This window comes from Cavia porcellus, unplaced genomic scaffold (assembly GCF_034190915.1).
Source record: "Cavia porcellus strain 051 isolate PalLab524CR breed Dunkin Hartley unplaced genomic scaffold, mCavPor4.1 scaffold_6, whole genome shotgun sequence".
Taxonomy (NCBI): Eukaryota; Metazoa; Chordata; class Mammalia; order Rodentia; family Caviidae; genus Cavia; species Cavia porcellus.
In genome coordinates this window covers 27,493,039-27,510,619 of record NW_026947489.1, presented here as the reverse complement: position 1 = coordinate 27,510,619, position 17,581 = coordinate 27,493,039, and the positions used below count along the sequence as shown (strand labels likewise).

The following is a 17,581-nucleotide window of genomic DNA, read 5'->3' as shown; positions in this document are numbered from 1 at the left end:
GCAAGTCTCAGTTCAGAGCCTTCTTGTGTCCATGGGATCCAGCTCCCTTCTCCTTCTCTTCCTCACATTGCTATATTCCAGGATGTGGACACCAAAACTTGGAGAGGTTCTTTCTCTTCTGCTCACCACTCCGCCATTTTTCTGGAACTTGCACTCTTACCAGCTGGCAGAGGTCCTCTGGGCAGGGGAGGGGTTGCCAAGGTTCCTTCCATCCAAGCGAGGTACTGCAGGTGGTGGAAGGAATCACTGACACTCCCCTCAGCTGCTGAGGTCATCCAGGTGTGGAGGAGGGTTAGCCAATGCTCCCAGGGGCTGCTGAAGTTATCGGACTCAAATCTCTAAGGAAAGTTACCTCCAATGAAAATAACATGTAATTTCTCACTCTATAACTCAGCATTTTAGTCTACTATCAAAAGGTTATGCTTTCTTCAAGATCCTCTACTCACATAAGATTATGGATACTTTTTATTCACATGATTATTGCACAAGTATAGCAATACTGAACTATTATTAAAAATCTCCCCATTTGTCAGGCGTGCTGGTTTATACTTGTAATCCCAGCACTCAGGAGGCTGAGGCACAAGGGATGCTTTGAGTTTGAGGCTAGACTAGGGTAGTTCAAGGGCAGCCCAAACTACATAGCAAGATCCCATCTGGAAAAAAAAAAAAAAAAAACAAAAACAGGCCCAATCACTGAGCCTCTATTGAGGACTCAGCTGCTTCCCTCTCGAACATCCTGCTTCCCAGGGATTAGTCCACATTCCCGGTTCCACATCCAATAACAACCTTCAGGAAGCCATGTCTACCAAAAAAAAAAGGCCTCATATATGTTCGCTATCCAGAATCAAAAGAAATAAAAGAAATAAGGATAGGAAAGGAAGAAGTTAAATTATCATTGTTTGTTGATGATATGGTGTGCTACATAGAAGACCCCACAAATTCCACCAAAAGACATGTAGATTTAATAACCAAATTCAGTAGTGTAGCTGACTACAAAGTCAGTACTCAAAAATCAATAGCATTCCCGTACACAAATAAATTCACTAAGAGAAATTAGGGAAACCACATCCCTCAGAATAGCATTCAAGAAAGTGAAATAGTTAGGAATCGATCTAACAAAGCAAGTAAGAAAACAAAAAAGAAAAGAGGACATCAGAAAATGGAGGTCAGATCTAAGATGGCAAAGTGGTAAGCAGCTGAGAAAGAGACTCTTAGAGCGATTTCATTCAGATGCTAGAATATAATAATGTGAAAAAGACAAGGAGGAGGCAAGTGGGTCCTCTAGACCCTTGAAGAATCCAAAGCATGAACAGAAGCCCACAGAGAGAGTAACCAGAGAACTTTCAACAAAGGAGGTGGCTGGAAGCACCTTCTCCCCAAGACAAGACTCAGTGTACCAGAGGAGCACTTGGAATCTGCAGACACACAGGTGGCAATTGCAGAAGCCTCCACGGGGAGACGCAGCAGTGGAGAACAGAGGGAGTAGAAGGGAGCAGCAGACAAGAAAGACTGCTTTGGCAGGTTCTGAGTGTGAAGGGCTTTAGCATTCCCATGGGAGAGAAACTGGCCTGGAGCCATACTGGAGACAGCCCAGCAGGCTCAGACTTGCCTCGGAAGGCAATGAGCCAAATGCAACTGATCTGGGGCAGAAAGTACAGGTTTGCTGAGATAATCCAGTACCTGCCAAAAAGCTACTGCTGGCTTGCTGGGATAGACTGGCATGGATCAGGACTCTGCTTCCACAGGTTGTTTGCCAGTGAAAACAGAGATAAATCTGGACAAACCTGGAGGGGGACTTTTTTTTCCTACCTTACATGTTTTGGATTTTTTTCCCCTTCCTTCATTGTTTGATCTTTTTTTATACAAGTGTGAACATGATTTCTAGCCTCTTTGTGGCTGTGGTTTTGTTCTGCTCTGTTCTTCTTTTTATCTCTTGGTCGCTTTCCCTCCAGTCTTCTGGAATGGTTTCCCAAAGTTAGTGTGATTTCCCTTTGAACTTCAACCTTACTTCTAATCATTTTTTCTTTTTCTACTTCTCCTTTCTCTTCTTAATCCATTTTAAATTTTACTCCTACGGGCAAATTTGACATATTAATGACTTGTATACTGCATATATTTTTCAGGTCTGTTATAGATTTTGTTACATAACCACAAATCTAGTTCATATAGTTAAAGGAGGCAAATCAATGGTTAGCTCAGTTTGTCATTTTCTAGGCTGTGTTTGACTGTATTGGTATCACTATAGCCAAAAAGTTATATAATTATTCTAAACAGCTATTCATCCTGATATTCCAAAACTCAGACTGAGTAAGGGTCACAAAAAATAATGTGGCACAGTGCCTAAGAACCAGGGACTGGGCCACAGAAGCAACAACTTTTTACATCCAACAAACTGAAGATGTAAGATCTTCCAACAGAGTAAAAACCAACTACACTTGAAAGACACTGTGCAGAAGTACTCATTACCAAACAGTCCTAAATACTAGCAATAAAGCAACCCACCATATAAAACATTACCCCAGGAATTAAAACAAAAGGAAAAAAAAATGAGAAGACATTTAAACAAAATGCAACCCCAGACATTCAGTTTGCCAAAGGCAAACACAGGGGGCAATGAGGTGGGACAATCTGAAAGCCTCCCACCTGGCCTCTCTGAAGTGGTAACTGTTGGGCGCAGGTGCTCAACATACCATACCCCACCCGGGACTAAGGACCACGCCAGCTTTCGCAATGCGCTACGTCCCTCTCCAAATTAGCCACCCTGTGCTCACTTCTATTCACCACAGCTGAGTATATTAGCCAGAGCCCGCGTCTCATTCCAGCCCTTCCTCCTTGTGGCAACCTGATTGGCCACAGTCAGATATATAAGCCAGAACCCACAACAATAAAGCAGTTGGCAGTTCCTGTTACCACCTGAAGTGTCTCCTGTTTCATTGGGGCTGCGCCGGTCAGTAACAACAAAGCAAATGAACGAGACTCTTGAAAACAAAATAAAATCAGAAATAATGTCCCAGAGAACTGCAGAAATCTTGCCTCAAATAAAGACCAAGAGTAGTGATATTATAGCAGATACAGACAAAAAAAAAATAGATAAGCTCAAGAATATTATGGAAGCTGAGGGCTGGGGATTTAGCTCAGTGGCATAAGCGCCTGCCTTGCAAGCAGGTAGTCGTGAGTTCAATCCCTGGTACTGATAAAAACGAAAAAGACAAAAAAAAAAAAAAAAAAAAAAGAATATTACAGAAGCTGTGAATTCTCCACACAGAAAAGAAATGGAATTCAAGTAGATATCCAGGAGAATAAAAACTCCACTGAAAGTTTTAGAAGCAGATTAAGCCAATGTGAGGACAGGATCTCAGATGTAGAAGACAGGCTCGCAGTTAGCGATCATGAAATATTTCTCAAAACTAGCAAGGGACCATGAGAAATCAATCCAGCAGCTTCTAGATAAGATAAAAAAGAATAACTTAATATTGATTGGAGTTAACAAAAAAGCAGGAGATAATACAAGTGATATTAAAAAGTTGTTAATAAAACGTCAGTGAAGAAAACTTCCCTGGTAGAGAAAAAGAATTAGACAACAGGTAAGTCAGGTATATAGTTCTCAATTCAGCCACGACCAAATAAAACAAATTTCATAGCCAGGCATATCATAGTCAAGATTTCAGAAATTGAACACAAGAATTCAATTTTAAAAGCTGTTAGGGAAAAGAAACAAATCACCAATACAAGAAAGCCCATCAGAATTACAGTTGACTTGTTGGCACAAACTCTCAAGTCAAGGAGAACTTGGAATGAAGTATTTTAAATGCTAAAGGACAACTGCTTTCAACCCAGGTTAATCTATCCCACAAAACTATCTTTCAAAACTGACGGGGAAATAAGATACCTCCGTGACAAAGAAATTTATAACCACTAAACCAACATTCCAAAATGTTCTGAAGGACATTCTAAAGATAACAAGTAGTACAACTCCATGATCTCAACAGAAGGAACTCACCAGGCGAGACAAACAATTAAACAAAGGGGAGGGGAAAAAAGAGGGGGAGCAAACAACAGGAAAATAACATGACAAGGATAATTCAATACATGTCAGTTATAACCATCAATGTCAATGGTCTCAGTCCACCAATCAAAAAGACATAGTCTGGTAGAATGAATCAAGAAGCAAGACCTAATAATTTTCTGCATACAAGAAACATGTTTAATTAAAAAATAAACTCACAGGCTGAAAGACAAAGGATGAAAAATAATACTCTATATGACAGGAATCCAGAAAAAAAGCAGGAGTAGCTATTCTATTTTCCAATAATGAATTTCAAGACAAGACTGATTAAGTAAGAAAAACAAGACACCTACATCTTTGTAACGGGAACAGTCCAAAAGGAAGAGATATAACAATCATAGCTATATATGCAACAAATACCAGTGTATCCAACTATGTAAAACAAATACTAATGGATATGAAAAGTCTAATACAGTTGTATTGGGGGACTTCAATACCCCACTGTAACAAAAAGACAGAAACTAGACAAAAAATCAATAATGAAATATTAGAACTAAATCAAACTTTGAATAAATGGACTTAGTAGATATCTACAGCGCTCCACTACACAACTTCAGAATACATATTCTTCTCAGCTGCACATCGGACATTCTCCAAAATAGACCACATATTAGCTCACAGAACACACTTAAGTAAATGAAGAGGAACTGAAATTAGCCCTAGTGCGTTACCAAACCATAGTGCAATGACATTGGAAATCTATTGCAAAAAAAAGAACTTCAGGGGGCTGGGGATTTAGCTCAACAGCATAAGCGCCTGCCTTGCAAGCAGGCAGTCATGAGTTCGATCTCTGGTACCGATAAAAAGGAAAAAGACCAAAAAAAAAAAAAAAAAGAACTTCATAAACATGTAGAAATTAAATAGCACCCCCCTGAACAACTGATGGGTCACACATGAAATTAAACAAGAAATTAGCTTTTACAGCTGAATAATAATGACAATATAACATACTGGAACTTATGGGACACAATGAAAGAAGTCCTAAAAAGGAAATTTATAGCAGTAAATATCTGTATCAGGAAAATAGAGCAAGCGCACATAAACAGCTCAATGGCGAACCTGAAACTTCTACACAAATAGGAGCAGACTAAACTGAAAGCACCTACAAGGCAGAAAACTACAAAGATCAGAGTAGAAATTAACACATTGGAGACAAAAAAAAAAATACAAAGAATCAATGAATCAGAGTTGGTTTTTTGAAAGAATAAATAAAATTGACAAACCCTTAGCCAACATTATCAAAAAAAGGAAAGAAAAGACTCAAATCCACACAATTAGGAATGAAAAGGGTGAAATCACAACAGGTCCTGCAGAAATCCAGAAGATCATCTATACCTACTTTGAAAACTTGTATTCTAATAAGATGGAAAATACAGAAGAAATGGACAGAATCCTAGATACATATGAATTACCAAAGCTGAACCAAGATATAAAAATCTTAAATAACCCACTGTCAATAAATGAAATCAAGGGGCTGGGGATTTAGCTCAGCGGCATAAGTACCTGCCTTGCAAGCAGGCAGTTGTGAGTTCGATCCCTGGTACCGATAAAAAATGAAAAAAAGACAAAAAAAAAAAAAAAACGAAATCAAAGATAAATTAAAAACCTATCAATAAAGAAAAGCTCAGGTGGGGCTGGGGATTTAGCTCAGCAGCATAAGTGCCTGCCTTGCAAGCAGGCAGTTGTGAGTTCGATCCCTGGAACCGATAAAAAGGAAAAAGACAAAAAAAAAAAAAGAAAAGAAAAGAAAAGAAAAGCCCAGGCTTTCATGGATTCACTGCTGAATTCTACAAGAAGATTTCCAGAAGACCTAACACCACTACTTCTCAAAATCTTTAATGAAATTGAACAGAAAGCACTACTTCCAAATTTTTTCCTGGAAGTAAGTATTACCCTGATACCAAAACTGGAGAAGGATCCAACTAAGAAAGAGATTTCAGGCCAATCTCCCTAATGAACAGTGCTGCAAAAACCCTCAATAAGATAGTAACAAACAGATTGCAGCAAATCATCAAGAATATTGTACATGATCAAGTAGGATTCATCCCAGGGATGCAGGGATCGTTCAACAAACATAAATCCATAACTGTAATGTACTATATTAACAGTGTCAATGACAAAAATCATATGATCATCTCAATAGATGCAGAAAAAGCTTTTTACAAAGCCCAGCATCTACTCATGATAAAAATCCTACATAAAATTAAAATAGATGGTCTTAATCTTAATCTAATAAAAGCCATTACAACAAACCATCAGCCAACGTCACACTAAATGGAGAAAAGCTGAAAGCTTTCACTCTAAATCAGGAACAAGACAAGTATGTCCACTGTCTCCAGTCTTACTCAACAAACACAGTCCTGGAAACTTTAGCTGGAACAATTAGACAAGAGAAAGAAACAAAAGGAATAAAGATAGGAAAGGAAGAAAGTAAACTATCATTATTTGAAGATGACAGAATACTCTACATAGAAGACTCAAAAACTCCATCAACAGACTTCTATATTTAAGAAGTAAACTCAGTAACAAAACTAGTTACAAAGTCAGCACTCTTCTCAAGAAATCTAAATAGAAAAAAAAAATAAATAAATAAAAAATAAAATAAAAAAACAAAGTCAGTACTCAAAAATCAATAGCCTTCCTGTATACGAATAAACAAACTCACTGAGCAAGCAATCAGGGAAAAAATACCTTTTTTTGTTTTTGTTTTTGGTTTTTTTTTGTCTTTTTCGTTTTTATCGGTACCAGGGATCGAACTCACGACTGCCTGCTTGCAAGGCAGGCGCTTATGCCACTGAGCTAAATCCCTAGCAAAAAAATACCTTTTAAAAAAGAAAGCAAAATTAAAAAAAAAAAAAAAAAGAAATACCTATGAATCAACCTAACAAAGGATATAAAAGACCTCTACATTGAAAACTACAGTACTCTTTAAAAAAGGAGATTGAAGAGCATAACAGAAAACAGAGAGATATCCCATGCTTTTGGGTAGGAAGAACCAATATAGTGAAGATGGTCATATTTCAAACTGTTATACAGATACAGATCAATCCAAATAAAAATTCCAAAAGCATATCTCACAGAACTAGAGAAAACAATCCTAAAATTTATCTGGAAACAGAAGAGACCTAGAATAGCAAAGGCAATCCTGGGCAACCAAGTCAACACATGGAACATCACAATTCTTGACTGAAATTATACTATAAAGGTACTGAGATACAGTGAGATACTGGCAAAACAACAACAAACAAACAAACACCACAGACTCAAAGATGGAATAGATTAGAAGATGCAGAAAGAACTCCAGACATACTCAGCTACCTTATCTTTGACAAAGGTACCAAACACATTCAATGGAAGAGAGAGCCTCTTTAATAAATGATGCTGGGAAAACTGGCTCTGCACATGCCAAAGAATACAACTGAACCCATATCTTTTGCCAAGCACTAAACTAAATTTGGAATGAATCAAAGATCTTAATAGTAAAACAGAAAACATTAAATCTGCCTGCAAGATAGAGTACGTAAAACTTGAAGACACTGGCGCAGACAAGGACTTAATGAATAAAATCCCAAATACAAAACTGTCACAAAGAATCAACAGCTGGGGGCTGAAGATTTAGCTCAGTGGCATAAGTGCCTGCCTGGCAAGCACAAGGTTGTGAGTTTGATCCCTGGTGCACACACACACACACACACACACACACACACAAATCAACAGCTAGGATCTCATCTTATTAAAAAGTTTTGCACAGCAAGAGAAACCACCAACAAAGTGAAGAGACATCCCACAATGTAGGAAAAAATGTTTGCTATCTCTTCCTCAGACAAAAGATTACTATTGAGAACATAAAGAACTGAAAAAAAAGAAAAAAAAAAAAAAAAAAGATCAGAACTTCCGATTTAAGGACACAGTCCAGAAATGGCCATCTGAAATGAATATACACTTCTCAGATGAAGACATACAAACAGCAAATAAATACATGAAAAAATGTTCAATATCACTGGTCATTCCAGAGATACAAATTAAAACAACACTGAATTCCACCTCACCCCAGAAAGAATGGCTATTATGGAGAAATCAAGCAATAATAAATGCTGGAGGGGCTGTGGGAAAAAGGAACCCTTCTCCATTGGTAGGAATGCAGACTGTTGCAACCACTGTAGAAATTCCTCAAAAACTAGGACTAGACGTCCCATTCAAACCAGTTATTCCCCTTCTTTCCCAAGGATTAAAAACATCATACCACAGTGATAATGTGTACCCATGTTTATAGCAACAAAATTGGTAATAGCTAGATCTTGGGAACAACCTAAATGTCCATCAATTGAAAAATGGATAAAAAAGACATGGTATTTTTCTGCAATGGAGTACTACTCAGCCAAAAAGAAGGGTAAACCTGAGACATTTATAGGTAAATGACGCAATTAGAGACCATACTTGTAAGTGAAATAAATCAGACTCACAAGTATAAACACTATATTGTCTCCCTACTGTGATCTGAAATAAATGTGTACACATATCTATATCTATATATCTATATCTATAACTATATATATAAAAGATAGTTGAGATTGTTATACTACTAACTTCTCTTAATTCATTGAAAAGAAAGGTTTGTTCTACTATTGTTTGGGCAATTAAATGCAGATATGTTATACTCTGAGTAACTACTTTAAAGATAACAATATGCAGTGTAGCCATTATTAGCCTCTAATTACCATATTTTGAAATTGCTGGGGTTTTTCTCTTTAAAATAAAACTTTTAAGCTAGGTGTGGTGGCTCACATCTATAATCCCAGCACTCGAGAAGCTGAGGCAGGAGAATTGTTGTGAGCTCGAGACCAGTATGGGCTACAAAGTGAGTCCAAGGCAAGTCAGAACTGCATAGTGAGACCCTATCTCAAAAAACCACAAAATAAATAAAATTATAAAAAAATAAAAATTTTTAAAAAGAAAGAAAATAGGAAATATCCCTTGTCCTTGGATAAGCAGAACCAATATAGTGAAAATAGTCATATTTCTAAAACTGTTACACAGATTTAATGCAGTGCCAAGCAAACTACAAACAGCACACCTCATAGAATTAGGGAACACAATCCTAAAATTCATTTGGAACCAGAAGACACTTAGAATAGCAAAACCAATTCTGGGCAACAAGGGCAATGCAAGGAGCATCACAATCCTAGATTTGAAGGTTATACTGCAAAGTACTATGATAAAAACTATGATAAACTATGATAAAAAACAAAGTACTATGATAAAAACAGACCCAAAGAGCAGTGGAACAGAACAAAATGTGCAGAAACAACTCCAAGCACATTCAGCTACCTTATGTTTGAGAAAAGGTTTAAATACCTTCACTGGAAGAAAATAACCTCTTTAATAAATGAGGCGGGAAAAACTGTCTTTGTGCATACCAACAATAACCCTAGGCCCATATCTTCCATCATGCACTAAACTGAAACTGAAATGGATCAAAGATCTAAATATAAAAACAGTGGGATGTGATAGTGCACACCTGTGATTCTAGCACTCAGGAAGCTGAGGCAAAAGGATTGCTGCAAGTTGAGACCAACCTGGGTACGCAGCAAGGCTCTCCTCAAAAGTAAAAAAATAAGAATAAAAATAAATAAATAGAAACAATCTGATGGAAGAAAGAATAGATAAAACTAGAAGACATAGTTGCAGACAAACAGTTTATGAGCAAAACTCCAATAGCACAGGAAATGTTACAAAGAATCAACAACTGGGATCACATTAAATTAAAAAGTTTTTGCACAGGCAAAGAAACCACCAACTTAGTGAAGAAACAACCCAAAGAATGGGATAAAAACTATATCAGCTATTCTTCAAAGGACTAATATCTAGAATATATAAAGAATTTTTTTAAAAAAGTCAGACCCCTCAAATTTAAAGAACCAATCCAAAAATGGGCATTTGAAATGAACAGACACTTCTCAGATGAAAAAACAGAAACAGCAAACAAATACAGGAAAAAATCCTTAACATCACTGGTCATTCAAGAAATAAAAATTAGGCTGCAGGTGTTGGCACATGCCTGTAATTCCAGTACTTAGGAGGCTAAGGCAGGAGGATCATCTTGAGGTCAAGGCCAGCCTGGGCTACATAGTAAGTTCAAGGACAGCCTGAACTACAGAGTGAGATCCTGTGTCAAACAAACAAAAACAAACAAACAAAAAAATCGAAGACCGTCTCACTCCAGAAAAAAATGGCTATCATCAAGAAATCAAACCCTAACAAATGCTGGCAAGGCCGTGGGGAACAAGGAACCCTTCTCTATTGCTAGTTGGAGAGTAAACTGGTACAACCACTATGAAATCAGTACAGAGTTTCATCAAAAAGCTAAATCTAAAGTTTCTATTTGATGCAGCTATTCCCTTCTGATATCATACTGAAAGAAAAGTATCATAGCACAGCATATACGCATATCTATGTTTATAGCAGCATAACTGACAATAGTTAGGGCTTGGAAACAGCCCGTATGCCCATCAACAGATGAATGGATGAAGAAAATGTGCTATTTATGTTCAGTGAAGCATTTCTGTACCATACAGGAGGATAAACTTGAGTCATTTGTAAGAGAAAAAATGGATGCACCTCGAGGCTATAATCTCAGGTCAAATAAATTGGCACAGAAGTTTAAATATTAAATTGTTTTTCTTGTGTGAGAAACCTAGAGAGCAAATGATCATAATGCAGGATAGATGTTGACAAATAGGAACATGTTCATATGGGAAGGGTGGAAGAGAAGAAAAGGAAGAGGAAAAGAGAATAAAAGGGAAAAAAATGGAAACAAAAATAGAAACATTTGTAAATGAGGAGGAGGAGAAGAAGAGTTGAAAGGAGGAAAGAGGAATGAAGGAAAAAAAGAAGAATCAGGCTGGGGATTTAATTCAGTGGCTCAAGTGCTTCACTGGTAAGCACAAGGTCATGAGCTTAGAGCCCCCCCCAAACCAAGATATATTATGTATAGGTACAAATTTCCTGCAAAGAATGTGATCAATATGTATAACAAATATGTCTTTTATTTTGGTCTTTTTTGGTACCAGGGATCGAACCCACGACCGCCTGCTTGCAAGGCAGGTGCTTATGCTGCTGAGCTAAATCCCCAGCCCCCCAACAAATATGTCTTTTAAAAAGCTAAAAATTTGCAGCCAAAAAAAAAGAAAAAAAATGCTACAGTAATTACAAGTTATACTAAACGCAAGAGAAGAAAGAAAGAAACAGGATCAAAAAAAAAAAGAAAGAAAGAAACAGGATCTTCTGACAAAAGGACTCTACCTTTAGTTAGGAAATGTATTAAGAAAAAGCAGGACTAGAATGTAGCTTAGTAGAAGGCTTGCCTGCTGTGTGTGAGGGCCTCTTGTGTCCCCAGCAACACACACACACACACACACACACACACACACACACACAGTGAAAAGGCATTTTAAAAAATAGCAACAAGTCACTCTAACAGCATGGAAAGGCACAAGCTTGAAGCAAGACAGAGTTTGGGCTTGTTTTAGAAATAGGACAATGTAGCTAAAAGTGAATGAAGAGAAAGTACAGAAAATGAGGTATATAGTTGCAAAGGACTGAACCAAAGGGCTTCAAATGAAGTTAGACTTATATGCAAATACTGTGTGAAGCTATTGAAGGATTTAGGGAGGAGACTGATCTGCTTTAGTCTTAAAAAGGTTACACTACTTGCTCCATAAAGAATGCACTAGAGGGGCTGGGGATTTAGCTCAGCGGCATAAGTGCCTGCCTTGTAAGCAGGAAGTCGTGAGTTCGATCCCTGGTACCGATAAAAACGAAAAAAGACAAAAAAAAAAAAAAAAAAGAATGCACTAGAAAATGGCAAAGTAGTTAAGAAGCAACTGAAATTGTTCATGCAGCAGATGGTGGTTTAAATTACAGAGATGGAGAGGAGACAAGGTGATGCTGGTATTCAAGAGCTATTGTGGTACCAACAAATCTCCTGATTTGCCTTTCTCTTAATACACAATACAACCACTGTCATTAATGCTTACGCCAAAAATTGGAGATTAGAATATCATTTTTTTTCCTGTGTCCCTCACACCTAACCAATCAGCAAGTCTTTTTGGTTCTACTATATTTCCAAACTCTCTCAAATTCATCTCCAGTGATAATCTCCCCAATGAAAGCTATTATCAACTATGGCTTGGCTTATGATGTTAACTTCCTAATTGGTCCATCTGTCTGAAATACCTATCAGATAACCAAGTGGAGATGTCACATAGGCAATTGAATTTATGATTCTGGAGTTCAGAAGTCAAGGTAATCCACAGTTATAAAGTAACCAGAAGAGACCTAGAAGAACAAAAGCAACTCTGGGCAACAACTTATTTAAAGTTTTAGAACTAGATGAAATCATCTAGGCCAGTGATGGTGAACCTTTTAGAGCTCTCAATGACACAAACAGCCTGCTGCGGCATGTATGCCATAGGTTGGCCACCACTGACCTATGTCGAGTGTATAGATAGGCAAAAAAAAAAAAAAAAAAGTCTGAGGAAGAAAATCCAGTCAAACATGGCAGATATTCTGGGAGACCACCTCAAATAAGACTTTGGATTCCCAATTTTTCCCTGCCCTCACCACAGACCCAACCAGCTACCCTCTCTGCAAAGTTACTTTGACACTGACCTATTCCGACATCATAAACTGATCCATCTCCAAGTCTCCTCCCCTCCCTCCCACAAATAAACACTTAGTCACTCACTACTCTTCAAAGATCTTATTCATTTTTTTTATCTTTTTTTTTTTATCTTATTCATTTCTACACCCTCAGTTGCCAATTCTATACCAGTAACTTCCAAATGTCTAGCTACACAAAATGTGGCCCACGTGGCAGGATTTCAGAATCAGCAGAGTATGCTTTCAAAAATGCGTATTTTTGTATCATCACAGAGCCGAGGTACCAGAATGATTTTCAAGTGATGTCTTTTATAAATGCCCAATAACTTATGATTATTATATCATTCTAGTTGCACATTACGTGATGTTACAAATATTACTAATAGTTATCTAACAAAAAATGACCTGGGGTCAAGAAAAGATGTTTAAGAAAATTTGAAACTATAACATGGGCTATGACTCTAATAGGTGCGGTAAAAGTTCTTAAACCTTTGTAACTGTACCATATTTATTATTTTTGTTTTCCTCTGCCTCCAATGGTGATTTAAAATACTAATCATTGAAATTTTTAAAACTACTAAAACAGCTCGCTTTAAAAGCGAAGAGGCAGTAAAGTGAGAAGTTAATATCTTACTTTGCTGGCAGAATAAAACTGAAAATAGCAGCTTTAAAATGAAAAGAAAGGGGCTGGAGATTTAGCCCAGTAGCATAAGCGCCTGTCTTGCAAGCATGCAGTTGTGAGTTCAAGTTCTAATACAAAAAAAAAAAAAAAAAAGAAAGAAGGTTGCTCTCTGGGGTCAAGTAGAAAGATTCAGACAAGCTGGTTACAGTGACAGTGTGTCTAGAATTCCAGCTACTTAGGAGATTGAGGCAGCAGGACTGCCAAGTTTGTGGCTAGCCTGGACAACACAGTAAGATCTTGTCTCTGAAACATGGCTGGTACTGGAAAGGTGGTGTACCCCTGTAATCTCAGCACCAAGGAGGATTGCCATGAGTTTGAAACCAGCCTGGGCTTCATGGCTCAAGGCCAGACTCAACTATATAGTGAGACCCTATCTCAAAAAACCAAGAAGTAGGAAAAAAAGAAAGAAAAAAGCAAAGCAAAGAAAAAGAGGTGGAGATGTAGCTCAGTGATGGAATGGTTGCCTTGTATGAGGCTCTGGGTTCAATTAACTGAAAACAAACAAAAAAGTAGTTTTTTTGGTTTGTTTGGTTGGTTTTTTTTTTTTTTTTTTTTTTTTTTTGGTATTTTGAGACAGTGTCTCTTATGCAGTTTAGGCTGGCCTTGAGCTTGCTTTGTAGCCCAGGCTGATCTCAAACTTGCAATGATCCTCCTGCCTCAGCCTTCCAAATGCTGGGATTACAGGAGTACGCCATCACACCCAGCATATCACCCAATCTTCAATTTAAATTCTTGAAGCACTCATATTGTCTGTCCAGACTATGAATTACACTGGTCAAATTACACTATCTACCCACTATTTTGCAAAGTCCAAAGCCTAGTCCAAAGAAATGTATTATATTTTAAACAATAAAGAGCTGCCACACAGATTCTAGCAATTACTGTACCATTATCTTCAATGCCAAATTACACTGTTTTACTATACAATCTGGGAGGAATTAATATATGAAAGTTTTAAATAAGTATTAATCATCATAGGTAATATGAAACTAACTTCTGAATACAGCACTTCACTTCTAACAGGTAAAAAGCACAAGCTATCATTTATTTGTGTTTTTGAGTTGGGGTATTGTTATGTTAACGAGGTTAGCTTGGAAGTCTTGGGCTCAGGTGATTCTCCTGCTTCAGCCTTTTGAGTATGTAGCTGGGTTTATCATTATCTCCAATTCCAAATTAGACCGGTGAAGTTTTACTATACCTCCTAGGAGGAATTAATATACGAAAGTTTAAAAACATTTATTAGGTGGGTGTGGTGGCTCATGCCTGTAATTCAAACGCTCAGGAAGCTGTGACAGGAGGATCACCATGAGTTTGAAGCCAGCCTGGGTTACACAATGAGTTCAAGCCTAGCCTAAATTACAGAGCAAAAATTTTTTTAAAAAATGTTTTTAAAATGGGTAATATGAAACTGCGACTTTTCTGGTTACAGCGCCATGTCTCCACTCCTTTTAACAGGTAGAAAGCACAAGCTACTATTTATTTGTGTTCGTCACTGAGACAAGAATTTTGTTATGTTGGCAAGGCTAGCCTGGAACTTTTGGGCTCAGGTGATCCTCTTGCTTCAGTCTTGTGAGTGAACAGCTGGGCTTATCATTAAGAGATGTTTCATAGTTAGGGATGTAGCTCAAGAGTTTGCCTTAGATACCCAATGCCTTCAGTTTACAAGATGGGTCAGCTGCTTCCAAACTTTTCACTCCTTAACGTCTTTTTTTTTTTTCTTTTCTTTTTTAGACAGGGTCTCCCTATGTAGTTCAGGCATGCCTTGAACTCATTCTCCTGCCTCACCCTCCCTAGTGCTGGGATAACAGGTGTGCACCACCATGCTCAGCTCCTTAACCTCTTAGTGAAGGATTTTTCATCCTTCACTACTTGTACTGTTAGTTTGAACTTCTTCAGGGTCAAGGAAGATTCCAAGCACTCATCTAGTGCAAATTCTTATTTCAACTCTGTCCCTATCTGCTATCTCCCAGGCAGTCTCTCCCATCCCTGTGGTTGCCTCATTTCCATTGCTCATTTTGCTATCTCAAGAAACAGTGCTCAAGTGTCTGCAGCGTTACAAATACTTCAAGAATGCTTTAAACTACAAACAACTAAACGAAGACATCTATATTCCAAACTCATTCTATATACTGCTAAAAAGACAAACTGATACATCATGCTGCAAATGATAGTTAAGTCTTTCCTATTTATCTCCCCCGTAGATGGGGGCCAAGGGGCTGGCGCCAGGAGCATTCCCTGACATTGCCTCCACCGCTCTTTCCCTGTAGCCAGACTACGGCCTCAAATTTACTACCTTCCCATTGTTTTAAAAAACAACAGCAAAGTACAGATTTCGATACTAATGGTATTCTCTAACTTGAAATGTCTGGCAGTTCATTCTTAATCTTCCAAAAAGTCGGCGACAGCTGACGGGTTTTTCCATTGAGGCTGAGGCCTAGGGCTCTCAAGATGTTTTACTGAAGGACTACAATTCTGTACTCCACATCTGGACAGAACGTGACAGCGGCGACATTCCATTCTACAACCAGATTGCACCTAAGCAACTGTGCGACACGACCCCACGCGCCGTGTCCCGTCCCGGATTCCTGTCATCTGGAGGAACTGGCACTGCATCTGATAGGAAAATGGCTCTACAACCAGGCTCGCCGCGGATCCCACAGCAAGCCACCACACAGCACAGCTCGTCAAACTAATAAATGACAGTGACTAAATTCCGTAGACTTGGCCAGCAGGAAGGTGGGGGATGGCTAACTTCTTATTTGGTGGCTTCCTTCCAGATCAATCTATGACTCCCCCTCCCCAGAACCGCCATGAAGGGGGAAGCCCCATCCTCCGGAGCGTGGTAGGGAGGCTCTGGGGGGCGACAACAGGGACCTGCCTACGAGACTTACTGATGCCTGTCGCTGAGGGGCTTGGGACAACTCGGTGCTGACTTCCATCCTCTCCGCACCCTCGGCCTCTTCATCCGCCATCTTAAGGGAAATTAATGCCAGTAGTTTTCAGCCCCCGCCGCAGGCGAGAGGAAACCTGTGGGCCGTCGGACAGACGCGGGGCGACACTTTTACGACGGCCCCTGAAGTGGAGTCTGACGCAGCGAGGAGCAGCTTCCGGTCCGCTTCCCGGAAGCGAGCGTCACGACGTGAGCCGCCGCCTGGGTTTTCCTCTTCTTGGTGGTTGCAGTCCCTGGTGGCCGAGTGGCTATCTGCTATCCGTTTGGGCTCTGTTGTGTCTACCAGGTAGAAAAACAAATACAGCGAACTGTATGAAAGAAGGAAGCTGCGAGAAGCTGAGAACCTACCCTGGCTGGCGGTTTGTTGGCCTGAGGGCGTTTAGTCCCCCAGAGTCCCTACGAATTCTTCCATGTTAGGAGTCTAGTCAGGGGCACCTGCACAATGCAACAAAAAGCTCAAGCCTCACCTCTATTGAGGGACGGGTTGGAATAATAATAATGAGAGGGAACGCTTTAGATTTTCTTCACATACTTCCATCAGAAGAACACATCACAATAGATTGAAGAAGCAGATGTGAAAAAACATGCAATCATTCAGCTCTCTTCTGTGAAAACATACCTTTTTGTGCTTGTTTAGGCAGCACATATACTAAACCAGACCTTAATGAGGTTTGCAAAAGTGTAAAACATTGTCACAGCTTTTGATACTTTTTGTTTTGGGAAGTTAGTTTTCATTTAAAACTGCTATGTTAACATATACTGAGGCCTGGCAGGTGGCGCACACTTATAATCCCAGAACTAGGAAACCTGAGGCAAGAGAATCACCGAAAGTTCGAGGCCAGCCAAGGCTACATAGTGAGTGCAAGACTGTCCTGTAGTACATAGTAAGACCCTGTCTTGAAAGGAAAAAAAAGGGAAGAAACGAAACAGGCAAAGGATATAGCTGAGAAGCATAAGCACCTGCCTGACAAAGTGCAAGGTACTGGGTTTGAGTCCTGATACCTCCCCCCCTAAAAAGTTAAACATATATGGGGTTTATTATTTATTAAAAAATCAGTAAGTATTTAAAATTTTTCTATTTTAATTTCAAATACAGTTAATAATGATAGATATAACCCATATAGACATATTTGAGGTCCCTAATAATTTTTAAGAGCTTTAAATGATCCTCATAAGATTTGAAACCACTGTTATAGAATAATTCTTTTTGACTGGAAAATAT

At 38.7% G+C, this 17,581-nt stretch overlaps 1 protein-coding gene across 2 annotated transcripts in view; it reads right to left on the bottom strand.

The window, feature by feature from the left end:
* The window catches only part of Ubr1 (ubiquitin protein ligase E3 component n-recognin 1), a 173,725-nt gene extending 157,201 nt beyond the window's left edge, over positions 1-16,524 (bottom strand). The window contains exon 1 of one of the 2 annotated variants that reach the window (XM_063249551.1): positions 16,301-16,524. In XM_063249551.1, coding sequence (XP_063105621.1) covers positions 16,301-16,381 — 81 coding nt within the window. In that variant the 5' untranslated portion in view covers positions 16,382-16,524. The remainder of the gene's footprint in view (positions 1-16,300) is intronic. The other variant, XM_003475450.5, reaches the window with a different exon arrangement.
* Between the last annotated feature and the right edge of the window lie 1,057 nt (positions 16,525-17,581).